General features: G+C 40.6%; 1 protein-coding gene across 3 annotated transcripts in view; it reads left to right on the top strand.

Moving 5' to 3' along the window:
- The window catches only part of TMTC1 (transmembrane O-mannosyltransferase targeting cadherins 1), a 208,854-nt gene that overhangs the window by 49,017 nt on the left and 134,091 nt on the right, over nt 1–25,746 (top strand). For all 3 annotated transcript variants that reach the window (XM_089527817.1, XM_089527816.1, XM_089527815.1), the window contains 2 exons: nt 19,426–19,507; nt 19,761–19,864. In XM_089527817.1, the coding sequence (XP_089383943.1) occupies nt 19,426–19,507; nt 19,761–19,864 (186 nt within the window). The remainder of the gene's footprint in view (nt 1–19,425; nt 19,508–19,760; nt 19,865–25,746) is intronic.

Below are 25,746 nucleotides of genomic sequence, written 5' to 3'. Positions count from 1 at the left end.
GAGCTTCTTGTCTTTCCACCTAAGTCCACCCTTCCATACTCCTTTTCTGTTTCTGTTGACAACATCTCTGTTTGACTGGTCCAGGAAGCCCACAGTCTTGGCTTCATTTTTTATTCTTCTCTGTCATGTATCCCCCAGATCTAGGCCACAGCCAAGGCCTGTAGATTCTTTTTCTACAATATTGCTAAAATCCGTCCATTTCTCTCGGCCTCTACTGCCAAGACTATGGTCCTCGCTCTGGTCATCTCGTGACTAGATTATTGTAACATCTATCTGGCAGGGCTTCCTCTCTCTCACCTCCTTTAATTTCAGTCCAGCATTCAGCGGCACTCATTGTTACACCTGCTCGCTGCTCTGAGTATGTTTCTCCTCTATTATCATCTCTTCACTGGCTCCCCTTCCCCTTCCGTATTCAGTATAAGCTTCTGTTGTTAGAATAGAATAGAATAGAATATACTTTATTACGGTCAAAGACCAGCATAAAGCTTCTGTTGTTAACTTTTAAAGCTCTGCACGGGCTACCCCCCATTATTTGTCTGAACTTCTTTCTCCCCACATTCCCACTCGTACCTTCCTTTCTGGTAGCCAAGGTCTGCTGTCCCAGCCTAGGATTTCCACTGCTCTGTCCCGGATTCGTCCCTTTTCACTTGCTGTCCCTCACTCCTGGAACCTCCTTCCCCTACAAGCACGGGTCATCACTTCCTTAACCAGTTTCAAAACTGAGTTGAACACTATATTGTTCGGGGAAGCGTTCCCAGGCATTGTGTGACTGTTTATCCAATTGTTATCTGATATTTTATTTTATTTGATCTCTGATGTTCTCAATCTATTGCCTCCTTATTTTATCTAATTCTATCTTGTATTACTATCTATTGTTTTATATGTATTTTGTAGAATGTATGCCATTGGCAGGTTTCATTTTTATCAATTTTATTGTCTGTATGTACAGCGCTGTGTAAATCTACAGCACTATATAAATATAATAATAATAATAATAATAATAATAATAATAATGCCTACATAGCTATGAATGTTTAACTAGATAATGTTTGCTGGTCTGACTTTCTCAATCCTACTTTACCAGGAAGTAGACCCCCACAAGAGTTGGATGTCAGCTCAGCTGATGATTAGGATAGAGCAAGATGATGTTTATCCTTTCATTATCAGTGAGTGAGGCTGTTACAATCAGAACCAGGATCCCTGTTGCAATTCCTTGTTATGGCCTCTTTCACTGTTAGGAGCGAGGTGGAAATGACATCCTCCTAAACCCTGATTGCCACCTAAACAGACCTACCGTATTTACTTGACTATAAGGCGACCTCATGTATAAGTCAAGGGCAGGTTTTGGGGCCAAAATTATGGATTTTGCTATGACCCATGGATAAATCGAAGGTAAAACTTGGAGGCTCCTTCAGTGTGTGTATGTGTGCACACAGCAGGAGGGACTTTAACTGAGGCTTTTTGCTTCAGCGTTTCAACTTTGGTTTCAGCCTTGACTCCCCAGACGGCAATAGCCAGCGCCGGTGGGAGAGGGACTCTGTTTGTTTAACATCAGTCACCCAGGACTCTTTCTGCTTGGTTCAAGAGAAAAAGAAACTCTCTCCCAACCACATGGGGAAATCTGAAGTAACTGCTATCACATTACCATACTGACTCATAAATAAGTGGACCTGGGATTTTGGGTTCAGTAGACAAGTATATACAGTATCTCTTGGTGTGGCTGTGGTGTGGTAAACTAGATTTGGGAGGGCATTTACGATTGTGACAATAATGTGTTTGGAACACATATGAACCTGTAACTGTTGGTGATACATCTGTAACTGTAATACAGATTGCCACTCACTATCTCTCATGCTGAGACAGGGAACCTTTACTCCTCTGGAAGTTTTGACCTCTCTCTTCAGCCCTACTCAGCAATGGTAAGCGATCTTTGGAAGTGTAATCCAGAACATGGGCATGGGGGACTGTCAGAGGTTCGATAGCCCATTCTTACTCTACTAGGGGCAAAGTGGTATTCAGTGCAGAGACACTTAAAAAACAACACTTTCCCTCCTCTTGAAGTCAAAATCGACTGTTGATGGGGGACATGAGTATGAATTGAAGAAGTGCAGTTATGACATAAATGTGCTTCTCCCCATTTATCCAGTTTGCTAGCATAAAAGTGTTTCTACTGAACCTTGTACTCCTTTAGCTAATGGTTCGCAGGTATAGCAGTGTGTCCCCTGACTAGTTTATATATGTGATTTGTTTCCTGTTGAGAATTGGATCAACTTTGTTGTTAGAAAATTAGAACTTTTTGTGGTTCAGCAGAAATCTTTCAGAAATTTCACCCTAATTCCAGTTAGCCATGGAATGTATGGAGGTGATTGGACCAAAAGTTGAATTAAAAAACAAACAAACCAATATTATTATTTAAGGAAAAATTGTTTTTCCAGCTAATTACAAGATACTGACATAGTATGTGAATAGTTCTGTGAACTCCTTCCTCTTTTTTCCTTCTTCTTTCCACTGGCTTTAATGGAAATAGTTCTACAGATATTAGTAATGCTGTGGGAAAAATCAAAGGCACATAGTTCCAATATCCTCATAATGAGATACAGCAATTAGTATGGCTTTGTTTTTGTGTTATGGTAGTGGTATGCTTTGGAATTTCTTTGATGTGATGACTAATGTGGATGCTGTTGGGAAGGGAACAAGAGGATTAAACACGTGAATGCTAGATTTTAAGCACTTGTGGTGAACTGCTTTAAGCGCAATGGAAAATACTTTCTAGGGATACCCTAACAACACCAAATCATGTCTGATCTTGGAGGCTGAACAGGGTCATCCCTGCTTAGTTCTTTAATGGGAGACCACCCAAAATACCAGATGTGTAGGTTATATTTTAGAGGAAGGAAATGACAAAACTGCCTCTGAGGGTTCCTATATATCGACTTGAAGTCACATACATACATTCCTTTTAGGATCAGTCAGTCAACATTTTTTTAAACCATCATATACATTGCATCAATTTCATTACACCAGTTTTTGCAAACATTTACTGGAGAGTCCTAAGGTTTCTGACCAGATCAATAAAGTTCAGGTCTTGGGAAGTTACTTTAAGACTGAAACTTGTACAACTTTTGTAGATTGCTCCAACTGGCCACAGTATCTGGAGTGTGCCAGGAGTTGTATTTTAAAAATAATGTTTCCAAGCTCTGATAATGGTGGAGGGGTTTTTCTGAAATTAGGCATTTGTAAATATATTTCCTCTTCTTCCAAGGAACCTGATAATGTATTGTATATAAGACACTTCCCCATGTTGTTGGACTATAACTCGTATCAACTTTAGTGTAATTAGTGGTGAGAGATGATGGAAATTGTAATCTAAGAACACCCAAAGGACTGTGCATCTCCATCATTGCCAATAACTATATTCTGCACATGGTTGCAAACCCAGGATATCAATGCATAGGTTGGAGCTGACTTGCAACCTCCAGTTTATGCTGACATTGGCCTGCCATTTATGTTTCATGGTTAGGTTTTATAAATCTGCTGAAACATAAAGGTGGCAATGAACTCTAGAAGCTAAATATGTGGAGACCAAAAGTAGACAACTATCCTGAAACCATGGTTTGCCAGTTGTATATTTGGAAGCTCTGATCATGATCCCCCCTCACCATTCCCTTCTCCTTTTGTGTCGTGTCTTTTAGATTGTAAGCCTGAGGGCAGGGAACTGTCTATTATCCCCTCTGTTGTAAACCGCTCAGATTCCCAGTGATTGGGCGGTATATAAATAAAACCTATTATTATTATTATTATTATTATGGTGTTGGTTCGTGGCAAGTATAGTTGGGTATCGTGTGTGAATTGACCTCTTGTGTGCCTCCCTTTGGTCCCTTACTTTCCTTCCTTCTATAGACAAGATTTTGCATTTGGTATAAATAAAATATTATAAAAGCTATTATAAAATATTCCAAAAAGTTGCTGGCATATTTGTTAGAGATTTGCTTGCCTGATCCTGTCCAGTGTCTCTTTCAATCAAAGCCAAAATCAAATAGTTATTTTTTTTTCTGTGAAAGGAAACTGTTGTTGCTGGATAGCAATAGATCCTGTACTTCCTGTATTCCTTCCAATAAATGCCAGAAACAGTAGGTGGTATGTTTTATGCCAACATAGCTTGTATTTGTATTAGTCTAGGAAGTTTATTGTTGTGCTGTCATTAGAATGGAACTATGATACTGCTCTCCTTCCATTACATTCTGCTAACTTAACTTTTTAAAATCCTTATGTGGCTTGTTCTGAATTCTTAATGAAATGCATCAGTTGGGTGTGGAATCATTCATTTATTGCAGTAGCCAGCGTGCTTAAAAAGACATGGAATGTTTAGTGTGAGACTTTACTGTAGGCCTGAGCCCTACAGATTTCGGTGGATTTTGATCAGTGATGGATTGTGCAGAGGAGTTCTCTTCATTTTGTATTCACAGGGCTTTCTGAGTTGGAATATTCCTCCAGATAGGGTAAAAATTGTATTGTTGTGTGCCTTCAAGTTGTTTCTGATTTATGAAGACAATAAGGCGAACCTGTCATGGGATTTTCTTGGCAAGATATGTTCATTGACTTCCTCTGAGGCAGAGAGCATGAGACTTGCCCAAGGTTACCCAGTGGGTTTCATGGCCGAGTGGGGAATTGAACCCTAGTCTTTAGAGTCATAGTTCAATACTCATACAACTAGTGGTTACTTATACAAACATCTTATGCTTCTTTCATTGGTCATCAGAACTCTGAATCAGTATCTGCTTATTATTTGAGTTAGCCTGTTCTATTTTAGTCCAAATGAATCTGAGGAAGTATACTGAAGTCTACGAAAGCTCATGCTGCCAATTTCTTTCTTTCAGTTAGTGTCAAAGGTGCTACAAGATCTCCCTACATACTGATTCTACAGACTAACATGGCTATCTTTGAATTCTACCACTATTTTAGTCTGTGTATTTTAGTCTTTTACTAACTAGAGGTTAGTCACTTCCTTTAAACATGGCAGAATCCTCCTCCCCCAATTCTTTGAGGGCATTTGCAGACAATAAATAAATAAATAAATAAATAAATAAATAAATAAATAAATAAAACATAATTTTTTGGACACTGTCACTAGGTAGTTTTTGCTAGTTTTTTCCCTTGTTCTAAGAGCCTCTCCAAAGACTTCCTTACCGACATTTAGTGTTTGAAGATGTCTGGACCTGTCCTTTTGCCTTTAAAAGGAGGCAATTTGGAAATGATATTTTTGGCTGCACACAACACTGGAGTGCAATTCCTGACATCTCCTGTGAAAATACGTAAATCTGACATTTTGGCTGAAAGAGGGGTACCACATTTACAACAATACCTACTTAAATAAGCAGAATGAATTTTTTCAAAAATATATATATTTTTATTAGAATATCCACATACTTACATAATCACAAACAGAACCTTAACTCCTATTCTTGTCTTCCCATAATTTAGATATCCCTTTCCATTTTTCATCATATTGTTGAATCGTTCTGTGATTTTTGGACATAGAAATCATATCAAAATTTGCTAGTTCATTCACCTTCAAGCTCCATTCTTCTATTGTTGGAACAGTATTAGATTACCAGTACTTGGCAAATGTCAATCGGGCAGCAGTTATCAAATATAGCAGAATGCGGTTTGTGTGTACTAATTATGCCATATTGTACAGTATTTCACAGATGAAAACCAGGATGAGTGTGCCCAAGCAACATCTATCTGCACGCAGTCAAGATGGCAAAAGCTATTAATGATGAGGAAGAACACACAAGCTAGGGAGGCTGCAGCACTTTGCCTTGGCTTGTTCCTACAAGGAAGGGCAAAATTTTGCCCCCTCTCCTCTCCTCCCCTCCCTTCCTCTCCCCCCCACCTTAATTGAGTGCAAATTACTTTTGCAATTTGAACTAAATTTGTAGCTGTTGAAGAAAGCTGAATACAAGGGGGAAACCTGAGAGGAGGAGGAGAGAGAAAGTGGGACATTTTAGGAGCGGCTGAAAAAGTGGGATGACAGAGGATTAATCAGGACTGGCCCTGCAAAACTGAGACAGCTAGAGGATGTCTTTTGCCATATTGAGAAAAGAAATTAGAATTGACCTGAGGTCTGTTCTAGGCATTGAAGCCTATAGAGTGGTAAAGTCCTCAAGTGGTAGTGTGAACTTCAGATTATTGGTGTTGAATGTCATTTCTAAATAGTTTCTCATCATTTTTTTAAAGAACCCAAGCTTTAATCGAAGTTTTAAAAACCTGACACTAAAGGCAAATAATGGAAAATGTCCTAGTCCATTTCTTTTTCTGCTCTTCTCTCATTATTCCTTGCCGGGAGGTTTTTAAAAACTTTTTTAACGTAGATGGAAAAAATAATAATTCCATCAGCTGCAGCCTTACTAGATAAACTGACATTAGAATTTGATTGTAAAAATCAATCTAGATTGAAATGATAGATTTCAAATATGAACTGAGTTTGGAAAAGAGTGATCAAATGGAATAGGAATGAACTATTTGGCTTCACTCTTTGCGTCAAAAATTATAGCATCAGTTGATCATCTTGGCAGCGCTGGTAAATCTGAGCAGAGCATCTGTGTTCCAGAAATTGCAATGCTTTCTTTGGACTTATTGTATTGCAAACATAGAAAATGTTGCAAGGTAAAATAAAATCTCCCATCCTCAAGTGAATACTTGTTATCACTTTCAGCACAGTGAATGAAATTGTATCTGTCTTTAAAAAAGGAAGAAAGCAGTTTCAAAACTGTTGATAAAAATAGCAGAGCTTTTCCAAGGAAAGGGGAGGGAAAACTTGTTACCCATTCCATTTAGTGTTTCTTCCTTGCTGTGAAATGAATATAGCATGCTTATTTCATCCAGCTTGAATAGGAGAAGTTATTATATCAGACTGTCAGATCAGGCCTTTTTGTGCACAGGAAAGGGCTGTTTCCCTGATGACTTTGGCATTGGGCTCCATCTCACTGCTTGCAGTGTGGATATTGGCTCAATAAAGGAAAAAGCTTGTGGAAAATAGGCAGGTTCTTAATCGAAACAATACTTGTGGAAATAATTTTTGTTTTAAACTGGCTCTCTTTGGGAGCAGAGATTCAAGCTGTTGTAGCTTCTTGTTGATGGCAGTTGGGTGTGATTGCATGTTTGTTTGTTGTGCCAAGGGGGAGGGGGAGAGATTGTCCCTAAAACCACTAAACCATGCTACCTAATTTGGTTTTGTACATACTTTGTAAATAGTGCACCTTCTATAATTAATCTCCAGTTTTGCTTCTATGAAAGGGATTCACATTTTGCTTTCTGCATTTCAAAGGACCCACATGTTCTAAGTAGTAGTGGATCCACTGCTGGGGTTTCTCTTTTTCCTAAGGGAAACTGCCACTGATTCTTTGTTTCAGTAGTTTTTAGTGCAACCTGAGCTATACTTCCCATCCTCCTCTCCATTTGTCTTATTATTATTAAGCTTTATATGTGGGAACGTCCATCTAATATTTCATTCACTTAACCTCATTTACTGTAAACAGGTTCTTTCCTACTGAACCTAGAGACATTCCTCTTCCCTTCCTTGTTTTGTTTAATATTCAGCACCGAGATCTGGGGAGGCAAAATTCTTGCTTCTTGCTTCCTCTTTAGTGATGTTTCAGTTGTGTTGCACTACTATTATTATCTGAGGACAGATCCTAAAACCCATCATACCAGCAGAAGAAGGCACTGGATAGGGCTGTTTTGGATGAGAAATCCATCTTGGTCAGTTTTGTCTGATTTGTCCAATAGGAACAATTTTCCAGCCCTTGGAGTGGTCCAAGAAATTTTGCTCACCAAGGCAAAAGTCAACACCTCCCTTCCACATTTAGCATACAGAAACTCATTAGACTGAAAGGTGATGCAGGATAGTTAGGTGGGCCAGTGCAGGCCGTCTGGCTTCTAAAACAACTACTATTACTATTCTAACTACTATGCCACCTTTTCCCCAGTGTGGGACTCAGCAGTTAAATCCTCAGTAATAAAAACCTCAACTGAACAGAGTGGTTCAAAGAGTACTCCCTGAGCTGTGCTAGCTTTCCTTCCCCCTTGAACCTTTATTAACTTGAAAATGCACAGGGGAAAGCAAAAATGCACGGAATCTCTGCTCAATTCTAAAATGGTCCGAGCCCAAGGAGAAGAGCCTCTGTAGACCAGATTGGACTTGAGGTTTCCTGCCTCCTAAGATACACTGGTATTATCAGTTAAAAAACAAATCAGGCATGCCTAACTTCTTTCATTTTATAAACATGCCAGAAGGACACCACTAGTCCAGACATCTTCACTGTTGCTTATCTTGTCAGTAAATATTTAATAACATTATTACTGGATAGCTCAGCCCCCATAATTTATGTTTTGCAGATGAAGATTGTTTTCCTTCATGCTGAGAGTATGTGGGAGGCAAAAAGGTGCCCCAGAGACTGGAGTGCTAGTTCTTAACTACTTGACAGACTGCTGTAGTATTGTACAGATTTTCCAAGCTCCTACACAGTTATTTCAGTCATTTCTAAGAAAGTTAATCTGTGAATTCTGAATAGTACAAATATTCCAGTCACAAGGTGTGTGTGTGAATTTGTTAAAAACGGTTTCTAGCCAGAATATTATTTATTAATTTATTTTTATACCACCTTTATCCCAAAGTGGGACCCAGGGTGGCTAACAACATAATGTGTAAGCATATACTATATTAGCATTTTAGGATTAAAGTTTTGAGGCACTGAATTTCTTCAGGATGGAAATACTTCTCATTGCAGGGCAAGTGGGAAACAAGATACTTTCTTTTACTAATCTTTCTTTGTAAACATGTGCAGGTTTCCAAAGTCAGTCAAATTCTTCATTCAGAATTACACAAAAAACTGGAGTCGTATTTCTAGCACAAGCCTGGATGACCACTTTCTGTAGAGAAGATGCAGTGCAGCATCCATGATTTTAGAACATAGATTTCTTGGAATGTATAGTTTAGCCTTTAAGTGTGTGTACAGTCACTTCTCAAGTATTTGGAACTTGTTTTTCTAGAGAGAGAATTGGGCTTTTCCATTTTCTGTTTCCAAATATGTGGCCTATTTATTTTCTGTATTTGGTGTCTGCATATACAGTCATCTGTTTCAGGGATGTAGCCAGGATTTTGGGAAGGGGGGGGGGGGTCCAGACTAAGTGCCACCATTATAATGGGACTTGGGTGTGGTGGCGCAGTGGCACACAGCATTCATTGTATCTAATGGAAGATGGGGTCCAGACCCCACAGCCCCCCCCCCCCCCGACTATGTCCCTGTCTGTTTAGTTGCTGAAGAATATGTTTGCAATGAAAATGTATTCTTCAGTTCTTCATTTTTTGATCCTAGGCCAAATTCTCTGGCAGTTTTTTGTTCTGCTCAGTTTCTGACTTCTGTGTTCCAACTGCCTGTGATTATCAACATGAGTTATTTTGATCTATGATCAAATTCTTCCTGGCCACTAGCACACAACCTTTCAGTTTGAGACCCAGTGTTGGGGAAAAGGTAATATATCAGTGAATAAATAACAACAATATTCCCCGATTCTCACTTGACAACATTCAGTTATACGTTTTAGGGAGTTAACTAGAGAGCTGGCCTTGCTCTGCAACTACTTGTAAATATGGACCGGGGACAATCTGAAGTGCTATTAATAGCATTCTAGTTTCCTAAACCGATGGTTGCCTGGATGTGCCCCACAAGCTTTGGTATCAAAAACCATTTAATCAGACATTTAGATGATACTCGTGCTCCATCTACCATAAATGTGAACATTAGAAGATTAAAGATGCATAAAATAAACAGATGTCCAAAAATATTTTCCAAGAGACATACACAGTGCAAGAGATCACTTTCTTGGGCCCAGGAAGGGCTTACAAATGAAGTTTTGTCACACCTCAAGAGCCAGATTGGAAAGGAAGGGTGATAATTAAAATCAATGAAGTCATGGTTTGCAGTGGCTGCACCTGGTGTTGTATGATTGGGAAAAGCTGTGAAGGCTCAGCGGAGGGCTTGTAACCCTGTTTGCTTGCTCTTGTTTTATCAGCTGGCCATCAGGCAATGTACTGCTTGGCAGGAGGAAAAGTTACCTTCTTCCCAGTCCTATTCAGTACAGATGCATTTCTGTGCAGGTTATTGCTATATTATATACATGTTGTTCTTCTTTTTTCACTTTTTTATCCATGGGGGTAACCTGAGGGCTTTCATAAGAAAAAAGTATTTGTGCAACATTCATAAAATAAAAAGAGGAGCAGGTATCCTCACTCAATTCATTCAGCGTATTTTCTGACCTTGCATGAAGAAGCCCTTTGGCTATTTTGCCTTTTTGTGTGTGTGTGAACTGTTACCCATGAAGAATCTCTGACTTTAATGGACATTTTGTGGAAACTGACAAAGCAAGATGCCTACAGCAAGTTGCACTGCATGTAAAGGGTCATTGTCAGATGTACGTTTAGCAATGCTGGAACATTTTTCAGAGATCTTGAGCATCTGCTGTGACCCATGTAAAACTAGAGAGAGCTGGCATAATTTTGAAAATAGAACTGCAAAACTAAGTTTATCCCAGATGTATAACATTATGGCCTGTGGGGGTGGAGGTTGGATGAAGGTTTATAAAGTTGTTGATACATGACTTCTGTCTTCTGCCTTAGATGGGCTTTAATAAAGTATCCTGCTTTTCAACCAAAGGTATGGAGAGCATAATACAGCACAATGATAAATTCATATAAAAAGCACCACCAGCAGCCATTTAAAAAAAATACTAGCAGTCCTATGCAAGCATTGAGCATACTCTTTTGAAGACCAAACGGTATGGAAGATAATACTGGCTCAAACATACCTGTCTGCTCAGTCCTTGATATGCCCATGTTGATGGATGTGGTATAATAACGCTCTCTCATACTAACCTGAACACAAATTGAGCTTCTATGTTATAAGGAACCATGGTGATGCAGAGATCTTGATTTCTCTAAATTTGCCTGGTGAACCACAGTTTATACTGAATGCTAAAGTCAATATTGTTCATGCCATCATATTTCTGATCTCTGTGTATTATTATGAAAGCTGGATAATGAAAAAAGCTGCTAGGAAGAGAATCAACTCATTGATGGAAGAAAGTTCTCTGGATACAATAGCCTACAATAAAAGGCAAATGGGTCCCAGAGGAAATCAAACCTGAAATCTCCCTAGAGATCAAGTTGATTAAACTGAGACTGTCATACATTGGACATGTGAGAAGACATGGCCCATTTGAAAAGACAATAATGTTTGGTAAGGTAGAAGACCATGGGAAAAGAGGAAGACTGCATTGCAAGTGGATAGATATAATCAAGGAAGCCATGATCCTGAGTTTGAAAGGCTTTAAAAGGGCTTTTTGGTAACAGGGTGACTTGGAGGTCTCTCATGTATGTGTGTATATGTCTTTGAATCCTCTGTTGATTTATGGTAACCCCATGAATTTCGTAGGGTTTTATTAGGCAAGGAATCATCGGAGGTGGTTTTGCCAGTTCCTTCCTCTGAAATATAGTAGCCTACACCACCTGGTATTCATTGGCAGTCTCTCATCCAAATACTATTCATAGGGTCACCATAACTGGAAGTTGATTTAACAGCAATTAACAAGAAATACAGCATATACAACTTCATTCTTTCCTAACATATTTAAAATGTTAATGCAGCATGTTAGCATCTTTTTTTAACATGTTATTAACTCATATGAATATAAGTCTGTTGTAACCATCTGACAAGTCCTTTTGCCAATAGTGGGCATTTGATGCCTTTGGGAATCACTTTTACTTTGCTGTTGTTTCCGAGCAACTGATGTTTCATGACATATTGCACATGAACATAGAGCTTTCATACAGTCATCATTACTGACACCAACAAAGAAACTTTCTCTGTACATGTGTCTGATCTCCCCCTTTTCTGCTTATTTCTTGTTTAGTAGCCCTTTGCAAGTATTTTAACCTGCTTGTATGGGTGCTAAAAGGGGAACTTTGGGTTAAAAATGAATATACAGGGCTTGTTTCCAGTGTGGTCACCTGCTCCGTTTAGCCTTATGTAGGATTGGGGGGGGGGGGGGGGAGAGAACTTTTACATTCACTTGATCAGAAGTAGGAACTTCCATGCAGAGGGTAGCATTTTTAATGCGTCTTAGCAAGAATGCCTGGATTCTTGTTATGTTATACTACCTGAGGAAGCTCATTTCTGATCTTCATTTCATAGGATGCAGGTGGGAAAAGACAGCATTGCTTCTTCCTGCTGATTATACTGTCTCCCTAAGATATTGAGCCTAATCTAAATGACATAGGTTCTCAGAAACAGCCACTCTCTGAAATATAAAGACTCTGGCTTATCGTCTTCTACAGACACACAGCCTCCCATGTGGAACAGAGCTCGAGATAGTTGCTTCTCAGGCAGTGATATCCTTAGGTTAGGATTTGGGGATAAGTGTTCAGGATCCTGCTCTGCAGAATGAGCTGGAAATCTTTTAGCTTTCATGCAAGTAGGCCCCAAATACAGCAAGGCTAACTTAAATGTTTTTGTTGTGTGCTTTCAAGTAATTTCCAACATATAGTGACCCTACGATGAACTTACCATGGAGGTTTTTGAGTAAGATTTGTTCAAAGGGGGTTTGTCAAAGCCCTCCTGGGAGGCCCAAGATCACCCAGTAGGTTTCCATGGCTGAGCAGGGATTCAAACCTTTGTCTCTTGGAATTCTATTGCAGCACCCAGACACTATACCAGGCTGCTTCTCAACCTAACCATATTAACTTAACCATTATGTGAAGTAATACACATTACTATCTTTAAAAAGGGATGAGTGAAAAAATGTTTTAGACAGTAATTACCATAATCCCTGATCATGCTGGCTTTGGTTTTGCTAGCAAAAACATCTGTAGGGCCAAGGTTTCCCCACTTTCAATCTAAACTGTTGTCTTCTGCCTTACCCATAAGACCATTAAATCTGGGTCTAAAATTACAAGAAGCTATCAAACCTATTTTTGCTTATATGATTTTGGACTTTTAGCTTTCATCTTAACAAAGAGAAACTGTCTGGTCTTCTGAGTTTGTTTTTATTCACACAAGTTCATCTGGTATCGGCAACTTTTAATACCACTATAAACTCCATGGTCTTGAGTTTTATGGGACCACCTACCCTCCTTTCTCAGTTATAAAAGGCTTTTGGGATGAGTTCTTTTTTTCAAGAAATCACAACTGCATGTTCTCTTTCTTTGGCCTTTATTCAAAGTATATATACACACATACATGAGATGTGGATATATGAGAGAACTCCTAGTTTTATTAACAATTTCTTCATTTGTTCTTGCAGTGATGACTCATTCCTGAAAATCTTTTTAGAAAATGAAGTAGCCAGGCAATTCCATAATAATGTATAGGAAGCTAGCATGAAATATCTGAGTAAAAGTTACTGTGATTTTTTTTTTAATCGAGGCAGGTATTTTGCAAGTGTCTAAAGTCTGGGCGCAAATAATCCCAGGTGGTTCATTTCTAGCTTTGAAAACCTGTGGGATTCAATATGGTCGTGTGGTCTTGTCAAGTGTGTAGCTATGGATGGGGCAGACAAAATGAGAATATTTCCCTCCCAAATAAGAATTTTGTGCTCCCAATGCGATTTTCCTTTACCACCTGGATTTTTCACCTGACAGTAACTTAAAATCTCAGTTGAGCAATTAGATACAAGTTTGAGCATCCAAAAAAAAAGGCAGTAAGTTACCAAGGGAAAGTGGATACAGCAGATATGTGCTAGGTGTGAATGACTTTTGGTGTCTTACTCTCTGCAGTGTTAAAAATTTTGGGAGTGAAGGCAAATTTCATGGTGGATGAGTTCTAATTGTAGGGCCAATACCCTCCCCCTCCTGGTACCTACACTCTTGGGTCTTGTGGACACCTAGAGTGGTTTTCTTTTCTCATTTTCTAATAGGAATATTTGCACAAACCCAGATCCTTTCACAGACTGCCCGTCTTAACGTTAAATGTGGGTACAGAACACTCATGGTACACAAAAGGTCAGTGAGCTTGTTACTTTATATTATGTGAGGACCCTGAATCTGTAAACTGGAGTTCTGTGCACAGTTAATACAGGAAGCTCTTCATTGCGGTCCCATCTTCAGTGGAAAATGCAAAACACAAGACTGGGTTTCCAGAGTACCTTAAGAGGTAGCTTGAACATATAATTGTGAATTAGGCAATTACAGCTAGGAGAGGAATACAGCTAGGTGAGATCTGATTCTGATAGTGTTGGGTGGTTGTCAGAGTCATGAGTCAGTTTGTTTATTCTAGTTTAGCCTGTTACTGACAGCAGACACTGGTTCCATACTGAAATAGCTTCCTTGGAATTAGATGGAAAGGAGAGATTGAGTTGAGTTTCATCAGTTTATGGTGACACCAAACCATAAACAAGCTGCCATGTTACTCTACAGCAGTGGTTCCCAACCTGTGGATCAGGACCCCTTTGGGGGTCAAACGACCCTTTCACAGGGGTCGCCTAAGACCATTGGAAAACACATATTTGCATGTAGCAATGAAAATAATTGTATGGTTAGGGGTCACCACAGCATGAGGAACCGCAGCATTAGGAAGGTTGAGAACCACTGCTCTACAGGAATCATACAGCACCATGTTTTGAATTTGTCCTTTCAAGAAGAACCAAATCCCCTGTAAAACAGTGCCTCCAAGTCTTAACCCAGAAAGATAATCCAGTAAGAGACCATGGTTTATGGTAATGAAAACTACTCTGAGGTCCTGCAGAACTAACAGAGACACACTCCCTCTATGCAGTTCTCAGCTATCTCTGTCTTATATATGCTATCTCTGTCTTATATATAGCTCTGAAGCCAGATTGAAATGGATCTAGATAATCCATTTCATCAAGGAAGCCCTGGAGCTTGGAGGCCACCAAATGGTCTAGAATCTTACCCAAGAAAGGGATATTGGAGACTGGTCTGTAATTCTCCAGTAATTCTCTCCCAGGGAGGGTTTTCCCCCCAGTATGCCTCACTACACCTCTTTTAAGCAAGATGGAAAGTTGCCTTGTTACAGTGAAGCATTTACGTTACTCACTTTTTCCATTACTCACTCAGTTGTCATTTTCTGGCTACTTTTAAGAGCCAGGAAGGGCAACAGTCCAGTACACATGTGGCTGCTATCACCTCACCAAGGATTCTGTCTACATCCTCAGGCTGTACAAATTGGGAGTGTATTCAATAGTATAGCACAAACAAGAGCCAGGTTTCCAACACCTGGAGATGTAGCAACTGTATCATTAGGTAATGACTTTGGTTAGGCAAGATTTGAGTGAGTTTGCCTGCAAAATATCCTGCAAATTCCTCATAGCTTCTGACAGGTCTGCACTTTTTTATTTGGGGGCAGAATGCAAAACCCCCCAAGCTATTCTGGATGACTCTGTGTAGAGGCAGTGGTGGCAGAAAAGTAGAATTTCTTTGCTGCCACAACTGCCATGCCATAGGCTTCCCAATTGTCTGTATCCTGTGTTTGGTTGGACCTGCTCTGGGTTTTCTTCCATAAACACTCTGTCCCACTCATTTCATCATTGCCAGATCCCAGGTAAACTAGGCTTATTTGGCTCTACTCCATTGGAAGGGATGCTTAGGAGTGATCATGACCATATGCTTGTTCTAGAGATTAGCCAGGGCTTTGACAGGTTCACCAGCCAAGAAAGCAGGAAACTTCTCAGGAGTAATCAGCAATCTATTGGGATTGATAAATTCCCTAGGTCAGACTGTCCTAGTCAACCCCTCTACCCCTGCATGTAAGTATATTATGTGAATTGCTAAGGAGTTTTGTACATTAGCATTGATACTTAATTGTCTTTACCTTCCTGCACACATTTGTATTTATTTTGCCCTCCCTCCTTCAAAATGCACGGCCAAGTGAATCCATGCAAAGCGGATGGATGGCCACACATTTGATAATATGTATACTTGTGGGTACTCCAGTAAAAACCACAAATCCTGTTTAGTAGAGTTTACTGAGTTTCTCTTCCTAGTGGTGTCAATGGGCGGGTGTGGACCACACCAAGTGGGAGTGACAGCCTGGTGGGGTCCTCTTCCTGCTGCTTAGGAGGGGCGAGCATGCCCCTTGTGGCTTCACTGCAGACCTGGCTCCCTCACCGGGGAGAGAGCTAAAGCAGTAGTGAGGACAGTGGAGGGGTGAACATACTCCTTGTGGCTTCAGCGCTGGTCTGCCTCTCTCCCGGGGGAGGGAGCTGGGCTAGTGATGAAGCCATGAGGGCTGCCCCTGGCAGTGCCTCCTGCTGGGTGTCACAAAGCCTGGTGACACCACTGCCTCCTGTGAAAAAGCCTAAATTCCTCCAAATCCAGTATGGCTGGATTGCAGTCTATTCATATAGAATTAGTAGTATTTGCATTGTGTAGACAAGCCCTAGAGGGCCAGCCTGGCATAATGGTTTGAGTGTGGGACTGTGACTTAGGAGACAGGGTTTGAGTCCCAGCTCAGACATGAAACCCACTGGGTGACCTTGAGCAAATTACACTCTCTCAGCCTTGGGAAGGCAATGGCAAACCTCTTCTGGACCAATCTTGCCAAGAAAACTCCATAGTAGGATTAGGGTTGTCATAGGTCGGAAAAGACTTAAAGCCTCACAACAACAACAAAAGACAAGTCCTACGGCAATTAAACTATGAAAAGTTCCTTCATAGGCTTTGGCAGGCCTATTAGATAAGTAGACAAACAGAAGGGGGTAAAGGCCAACTCTTGGGTTAATTAAATTGACTGCTCATTCCCTTCGTGGCTTCCTGTCAAGGCTGAGGTTAGACTTGCTTTTTAAAGTGGGGTGCTGTCACTTTCCTGAAATCAGTGGGGGTTGGAGTAATTTTAAACCTTACAGGACTTTACCTTGACGTTGAACTTGTACGGCAAGATCAAAAACTAACGTAAAGGCTCTGAGGCAATTTAGCTTTCTTCGTGTTATATGGCCCATTTTATTACCTTTCTTGACATGACATTTATTTAATTAGATGATGTACTTTTCTGGAACAGATCCATATTTTCCCCATGTTTTCTTTTGCTGTTTAAATTTTAAACCAGAAATATCATGTGGGCTTTGTCGCTCTTGCCTTGTTGCCATGAGCTTTTGTTACAGCCGCACAGTGGTCGTGGTCCTTCTCTGCTGGGCCCTGCAGTGCTGCCAGCACCTACAGCTGCACATGGTTTTAAAGAAATACTCAGAGTTTCCAGAATTTTATTTACAGAATTTTATTACTAAGTATATACAGCACTATATACATGATAACCAAACATTCACTACTCAGTAACCCTCTGTCCAAGGCATGATCTTCTCACACAGGTGCCTGCAATTGTTCCTTGCATCAACCTCTTGCATTATGCCTGCTGAGTTATCCTGGACATGTCCTTCAGACCCAGCAACATCAGGGACTGCCTGAAGGAAGAGGCCCCTCCCTCCTCAACTGTCATCTTGGCCTCAGAGGGAGCGATCAGGCAGACCCAGCAACATCAGGGACTGCCTGAAGGAAGAGGCCCCTCCCTCCTCAACTGTCATCTTGGCCTCAGAGGGAGAGATCAGGCAGACCCAGCAACATCAGGGACTGCCTGAAGGAAGAGGCCCCTCCCTCCTCAACTGTCATCTTGGCCTCAGAGGGAGAGATCAGGCAGACCCAGCAACATCAGGGACTGCCTGAAGGAAGAGGCCCCTCCCTCCTCAACTGTCATCTTGGCCTCAGAGGGAGTCATCAGGCAGACCCAGCAACATCAGGGACTGCCTGAAGGAAGAGGCCCCTCCCTCCTAAACTGACATCTTGGCCTCAGAGGGAGCGATCAGGCAGACCCAGCAACATCAGGGACTGCCTGAAGGAAGAGGCCCCTCCCTCCTCAACTGTCATCTTGGCCTCAGAGGGATCGATCAGGCAGACCCAGCAACATCAGGGACTGCCTGAAGGAAGAGGCCCCTCCCTCCTCAACTGTCATCTTGGCCTCAGAGGGAGCGATCAGGCAGACCCAGCAACATCAGGGACTGCCTGAAGGAAGAGGCCCCTCCCTCCTCAACTGTCATCTTGGCCTCAGAGGGAGTCATCAGGCAGACCCAGCAACATCAGGGACTGCCTGAACGAAGAGGCCCCTCCCTCCTCAACTGTCATCTTGGCCTCAGAGGGAGCGATCAGGCAGACCCAGCAACATCAGGGACTGCCTGAAGGACGAGACTTCTCCCTCCTTTGTCACCTTGTATTTTGTATTGCATTATGATTTTTACTGTACACCGCTATGATCATTGCGGAATAGCGGTCTATAAATAAAACATATTATTATTATTATTAATTGGTGTGACGATGACACTTCATGTCTGTCACCATGATGCAACCGTACCAGATTTTGCATCATCCAGCTGCCTCAGCCAGCTACCATTTTTATCTTGTGAAATGCTTAATAATAGTGTTGTACATTATACATACACTGACAACTTTTCCTTACATTTTAAGGTTTTTAAAAGTTGCTTGTTCTCTGCTATAGAACTATTGATTCAGTAATTGCTTTTGACATTTGCTTATTTTAAAAAACACACTGAGAAATGTTTTAATCACTTCTTTTCTGTTTGTGGATATGTGTGAGAAGCATATCCTATGTTTTCTTTTACCTCAGAAATTGAACTGTATGTACCAAACATTTTTCATTTTTCAATCCAATGGATGAAATTTGTATTTATGGATAAATGGAACAAAGGTAGCAAAGGCACACTAGGGTTTGGTTCCTAATTTTTAATTCCACAAATGGAAAGCACTTCAGTTCAATCAAGGAAAGTTTTACTCAAAGGAGGGTCCCATCTGTGTGCCCTGTACTTTTTCCCTTCACAAAATAAAAACTTTGCCCAAAATCTAAACAGAGTTGACCCTTTTGGATCAGTGAGATTTCAAGTAATCAATACTCAAGCGGTGACTAGCAATTGGATTTAAGCCTTTGGACCCATCCTATTTGGTGCACAAGCTAAACACCAGTCTATTCTACATATGTGGTGGTCACACTTAAAGATGTAGTTCTTCTGGGATTGTGAATGGGAGGGAGAGATGAGATAGGAAAACCCTTTCACTAATATGGCTGGGATGACCTCAGTATGCCTCATACCTCCTCCCCAAACTGACTCATGCTGTGGTTAGGGGCTTTGCTTATTTGCTTATTTTTCTTCTGCACCCATGTCTCTATCCCCCCACTTTTGTACCTTGTCTGTTAGACAGAAGACTAGTATTTCAAGCTGTAATTGCCTTCAGTCTGTAGAAAGACAGTGTGTAAATACAATAAATTAACCTTTCCCCCCTACAGTTCCAAAAGATTGTTGACCATTTTTCATTTTTATAAATGTTCTCTCTCTTTTTTCCCATTTCAGTTACATGACAACAAGTAACAAACAGAGGTTCTTACATATCACAAGACCTTTTTTAAAGAGGGCTGCCTTGGTACTTACATATGTAAGTAATATTACAAATTATCTTCTGTTCCTTTAGTTTCTTCAGATGAATTATGTGTCAGTAACAAATTTGCATTCTAAAGAGTAAGCTAATATCAAATTCATAATCTTGTGCAGTTTATTTGTTGAAAGGAATGATGCCCTGAACAGATTTAGAAAAATCAAGCATCCATAATATCATCTGGTTTGCTGGACATAAGGAATTGTGTGCCTCCTGAAATAGTGACTCAAATATATGTTCTTCTTATCTCAAGGTGATCCTACTTTTGTATTTTCGTCTCTGGATAATGGGAGGTTCCATGCCAGCATTTTCAGAACAAGACAATCCAGCTTCTTTCTCGCCATATCTCCTTACAAGGTATGATAGCAGGAGACATACAGATTTTGATGGATAATGTTCTTCCCTTTAACATAAACTAACTTAGCCCATAATGTGAGTTGCTTTTACTTGAAAAATATGATTATTAAAATTCCTTGGAAATGTGGTGTCTATGGAAATAGGCAATCATTGGTCTATTCAATCATTCCAGCTTCAGGGAATGTCCAGACATTGATGATAATTGACATTCTCATCTTAACACTGCCATCCTCATAGATACACTGTGCATACATAATTTTGCCCATTCCCTGAACCTGATTACTAGATAAGGAGATAGTTATTTACCTGGAGGGGATGGAATTCACTACATTCACCAAGAAAGGTCATCATTCACACAAATTCTTCAAAGACAAAGTCTTCAAATTACACATACTCAAGATATAAGCAGTGATCATAAGTGTAGACAAATTCAACACAGAGTACTTTATATTTTAAGATGTGCTTGGGACTGCCCTTTCTGCTCTTTCTCCATGGAATAACAAAGTGTGCAGGATTATCTCCCTTGATCTTCCAGGTATGAAGGCAGTTAGGCTACAACATGGTGTTGCACTTAGCCAGAGAATAAATTATGGGTTAATTTCCCCACTCATATAACCCAAGACAAGAAAAAAAGTGTATAAAACAAAGATGATTCTGTCAAAATATGCTCATGAGAACATAGGTATTATTTCTGAACAAAAGGGTTGGACAACTGTGATGGGACCAGGAATCAATTTTCTGCCCTTTGGACATCCTATGGAGCTCATGGATTGCCAGAAAGACTGTCCCAGAATGGAAAAAATTAAATTAAATTAAATTAAATAAGTACTAGGATTTTCCAGAAGCACAATTCTAATTTTGTAAAATATGCATTTTAAAATGTTAGACAGTAAGGGGGTACTACAATATATTTAACAGGTGAATTGCCACTCCTGGAGGCTTACAGGAGAGACACCCTCCCTAACTTTGGTCAAATAAAGAACAGAGTAGGGAGTTTGACAAGGAGTCAGTGTGGTGTAATGGTTTGAGCATTGTATTGTGACTCTGGAGACCAGGGTTTGAATCACAGAAACCCATTGGATAACCTTGGGCAAGTCACAGTCTCTCAGCTTCAGAGGAAAGCAAAGGCAAAACCCATCTGAAAAATCTTGCCATGAAAACCCATTGATAGGTTCACTGCATTTGAGTTACCATAAGTTGGAATGGCTGAAAGGTTCACAACAGCAACAAAAAGGCAGGTTTGTGTACAATTATTATTATTATTATTATTATTATTATTATTAGCATTTATTTATAGAGTGCTGTAAAGTTTGCACAGCGCTTTACATGATAGAGATCAATATAGAATAAAATAGTAATAAATCCTGGCATATGGCATACAATATAAAACTGATGTTACATTACAAAATAAAAAAATCTCTAAAATAGTACAGCAAAAATAAAGTGGGCATATAGGCATCATAACAGATTACCAAACAGTGATATGGAATGCCTCCCTAAACAAAATGGGCAACAAAAATAGGCATGGGGTCCATATGCGGGGTGCACTTTTCCCACCTCTGTTGCAGAAGAAAAGAACCAGTATTTGTTGTTTTACTTCCTAGCTATTTTACTTGCCCTAAATTGTTAGTTAGGTAGTGGCAGTAGCTCAAGATCCATTACTGGGAGCATGAACTCTTGCGAGCTTCAGAAAGTCATCTGGGGTCCAAGGATAATCATTCTCACATCAAAAGCTTGGGTTAATTCAGCAGCTGATCTTGTCAAATGCTCTCAGGATATTTCAGTTCAAAGGAGATCCATAGTTGTACTGAGTCCTCATTTAAATTAAGCAATTTATCTGAATGGCTAGGGGAAATCCAGCTTAGCTAGCGAATGAGGCAGAATGAGCACCACATTTTCAATTTGCTTTGTGTGAAAGCCTTTCATGGCTTGTCTTCTTTGCCTGAAATTTGCTCACACTAATCCAAAGAACAGAATGGGACTCTCTTGTTCTGTAGATAATGAATCACCCTAGGAGCCTTTGATACTCTTTAAGTCTTTGGCTTGCCCAGTGTAATGAACAGAGTTTGAAAAAGTTAACTTTTTGGTAGCTTACCAAAAAAACTACTTTTAAAACTAAGTCTGGGTCCTAGAATCGGACCCTGTGCAGCATGATCATACTTTCTGGGGCATTCTAGGTATTGTTGTACTGTAAGCCTGTTGTACTGTAGGCTAAGCTCTGGCCTAGACATCCAGATTTATTCCTAAGAATAGGAGAAAAAATAATAGGTAGAGAGCTTGTGGCATGGAAGCCACCTGAAGAGAGAGATGTCTGGCAGGTAGACAAACAGCTCTTTGTATCTCTGCAATCGATTAAATGGGGAGTCTTGGGAGAAGAAAATACCAAATGTTCTCAGGGGTCATGTAAGAGGGTTGAATGGAAAAGAACAGCATGGGGCAGGTTTTGTAACTGATTAACTTTTTTTTCATTTAAGGACCCATGTGTGCTTCTTCAGATCATCAGCAGAATTTTAACTCTTCCTAAATGCTGTAGAAGGATGTTATTAATGCCCTTCATTAAGAGTAACAGTTTTTCACTTCGGTATTTACAGCTGAAGCTCTTACAGCTTGCGGCTTTTCCCATCTTGCACACGGCTCTAAATCAAGTCTGCCTGACAAGGCACTTCATAATAATGTTATAAAACATATGTGGCTGCAATTATAACCAGGTGCTGTTATTTATGGGCTCTATATCTCTGGTGTATTGGTTTGTTTACTCTGAGCCACTTCTATCAAGGAGTCCATCCATGCGGCAAAACCTTCTCAGTCTCTGTATTGCTTAGGATACTCATCTTTCTGTCACCTGAGTCATTTCCAAAGATAACTGTTAACAGCAGGGGTAGGCAACCTTTTTGAGTCGGGGGCCAGGTTGCTGTCCCTCAGACAACTGGGGGGGGGCGAAGCCAGGGGGTGGAGCTTCCACCCTCCAGGGGCGGAGCCACATGCCGGGGGTGGAGCTTCCACCTTCCCGGGACGGAGCCACATGCCAGGGTGGAGCTTCCACCCTCCAGGGGCGGAGCCACACACTGGGGGTGGAGCTTCCACCGAAGCATCATCATCATCATCATCATCACCACCACCACTATCATTGTTACAGCAGACCTTTTTTACAGCACTTTGGAAAGTCACAGTCTCACCTTCATAAATAATAAAAATAATGAAATGAAATAAAAGGCAATAATAAAAATAATGAAATAAAAAAACAAAAATAAGTGTTATATATTTTTAAAAATTAATGGAAAAAACCCAAGGCAGACCTGAAATGACTCACCTTTCCACCTCCTCCCCTCTTTCTCCTCCTCCTCCTCCTCCTCTTTCTCATTGAGAGGGCATTTTGCAGAAAGAACACCCAGGGCAAGTCGTAATAATAATAATACTAATAAAGTTACAAGCAAGGACATTACTAAAATGCAATTGAAAATAAACTGCAGCAAGCATGCACACTGTGTCAACCCAGAAAAGCCACAAGTTGTTGAGAGGGCATTTTGCAGAAAGAACACCCAGGGCAAGTAGTAGTAGTAGTAGTAATAATAATAATAATAATAATAAAGTTACAAGCAAGGAAATTACTAAAATGCAATTGAAAATAAACTGCAGCAAGCATGCACACTGTGTCAACTTTTTTTACTTTTTTCATCTTTTTTCTTCTTCAACTGTTTTTACTTCAGCTCACCCCCTCCCCCAATTAACCTTACCAACCTCTCGCCTTGCTGTGGCTGCAGCTGCCGCTCTGGCTCCCTTTCTCCCTGGCTCTGCACTCCTTCTGCCTCTTCCTCCTTTCCCTGCTCTTAGGGAGGAGGAGGAGGAGGGCGGAGGGCAAGGTGGAGCCTGCTGCAGGCCCACTGCAGCCCCTGGAGCCCTGTTGGAGTGCTCCAGGGGCTGCACCGGGCCTCCTAGATGGGCGCCGCCATTTTGTTTTTCAAAATGGTGGCCAAAGTATCGTGTGACCTTTGCCATCCTGAGGTCACGTGAGACTTCGGCCACCATTTTGAAAAACAAAATGGTGGCCGGAGCGGCGCGAAAATGGGGGCAATCGGCGGCAGGACTGCACAGGGGCCGGCGGGAAGGCGTTGGCAGGCCGGATCCGGCCCGCGGGCCACAGGTTGCCGACCCCTGGTTAACAGCTTCTTTTGAGAGTGCATATGTGTACATGTGTATCTCAACTGGTACATATCATGTCAGGTTGGGTTCATGAGGGAAGGTAACAAGTGAGCAGAAGGAGGCCTTGTCCTAGCATAGTCCTCACACAAACTAGGAATGAATGAATCAGTTTAAAGCCCATCTGTATGATTCAGCCATGCATTAATTCACAAATCTATTCTGTGCTATATCTGCATGAATGTGCATTTTTTAAAAAAAATCTGCTTGACAGTTTCTATGTAAACACATTTTTCATGAATATATTTAAATATATTTTCTCACAAAATTCACATTCTAGGTCTATTTTTGTCTAAATATATATTATTTTTAGACCCATTTTATCTTAAAATATGTAATTCTAAAAAAATTGTGTTAATTTTCTTCATCCAAGAAGCACAGTGGAAAAATTTAGAGAAATGCAAATTTATTTATTTATTTATTTATACCCCACCCTTCAGCCCTAAAGGCTATCAGAGTGGCTTTACAATTAATAGTTATGTTCTGACCCTTAGATTAGGCCAGGATGGTCAGATTAGACTATTTCATGAGAACACAGTGGTCAAATCTCTGAAGTGTCTCTTGGACAGATCAGTGAATGAACATAGGTAATACCAAAAGAAGTTAAGTATTATCTTTGTATTAAGAAGCTACCTAGCTGGTCTAACTCTGCAGTTCCCTTCTTTCAGAAGAGGTGGCTAGTGATGTAGAGACTGAATCTTCACATAAAAGTTCTCAAGTTCAAGACCTGAAACAGGCCAGAGCCCAAGACAAGATTGCAATATTTTTTAAGGTGGCTTGCACTCTCATGAAATGAGAGAGAGAGAGAGAGAGAGAGAGAGAGAGAGAGGCTGGCAAAAGGAAGTTAGGGGAAGTAGAAAAGATAGTAAGGGAAGGACAAATGCTTATATCTAGTTAAGGAAGAAATACATGGAACCTTGGTATCTGTGGACTTGCCATCTGTGGATTTCAGCACTGGATGTTATCAGACAAGGGAGATTGGAAGTATAATCCAATGGAAATCCAAATGCAATCATGGGGTTTAACGTTATTGCGTGATAGACTACCACACACAATTTCGGGCAATGGGAAGTCAGTCCAAATGCAATCATAGGGTTTAACGTTATTGCATGAGAGGTGATCACACACAATTTCGGGCAATGGCAAGCTATTTTGGGGCAATGAGAAGTCAGTTCGAACGCAGTTTGAATTCATGTAAATTTGCTGAACTAGCGAATTCATGTGAATGCGTTCTGGCTCCACTTTCTTTTCATTCGAAATTAAGAAAAATTCCTCCCATGTGATAAACTCCACTGAATTAGAGAGCTTCATACCTTCCAACATTTCACAGATGAAAACTAGGACACACGTGGCCAAGCAACATCAGAATATGATCAAAATGGGGAATGCTATTAATGAGGAAGAACAGACAAGCTAGGAGAGGCTGCGGCAGTTTGCTTTTTGCCTGAACTTTCTGGGAAGGGCAAAACTTTGCCCTTTCCTTTCCTCCCACTGCTGAGTTAACTGAGTGCAAACCATTTTGCATTCTGAATTCAGTTTGCAGAAACTTAAGTAAGCTGAGGGCAAAGAGGGAAAGTGGAAGGATCTGAGAGAAATGCAGAGAGTTAAATCCATCTGAAGAAGTGAGATGACAGGGTCACTCAGGACTTCAGCTGCCAAGCTGGGACAGTTGGGCTGGAACTTGA

This window comes from Sceloporus occidentalis, unplaced genomic scaffold (genome assembly GCF_023333645.1).
Source record: "Sceloporus occidentalis isolate IW3139 unplaced genomic scaffold, rSceOcc1.0.p SCAF_5, whole genome shotgun sequence".
In the NCBI taxonomy this organism is placed as follows: domain Eukaryota; kingdom Metazoa; phylum Chordata; class Lepidosauria; order Squamata; family Phrynosomatidae; genus Sceloporus; species Sceloporus occidentalis.
This window is presented reverse-complemented; position numbering and strand designations above follow the sequence as displayed.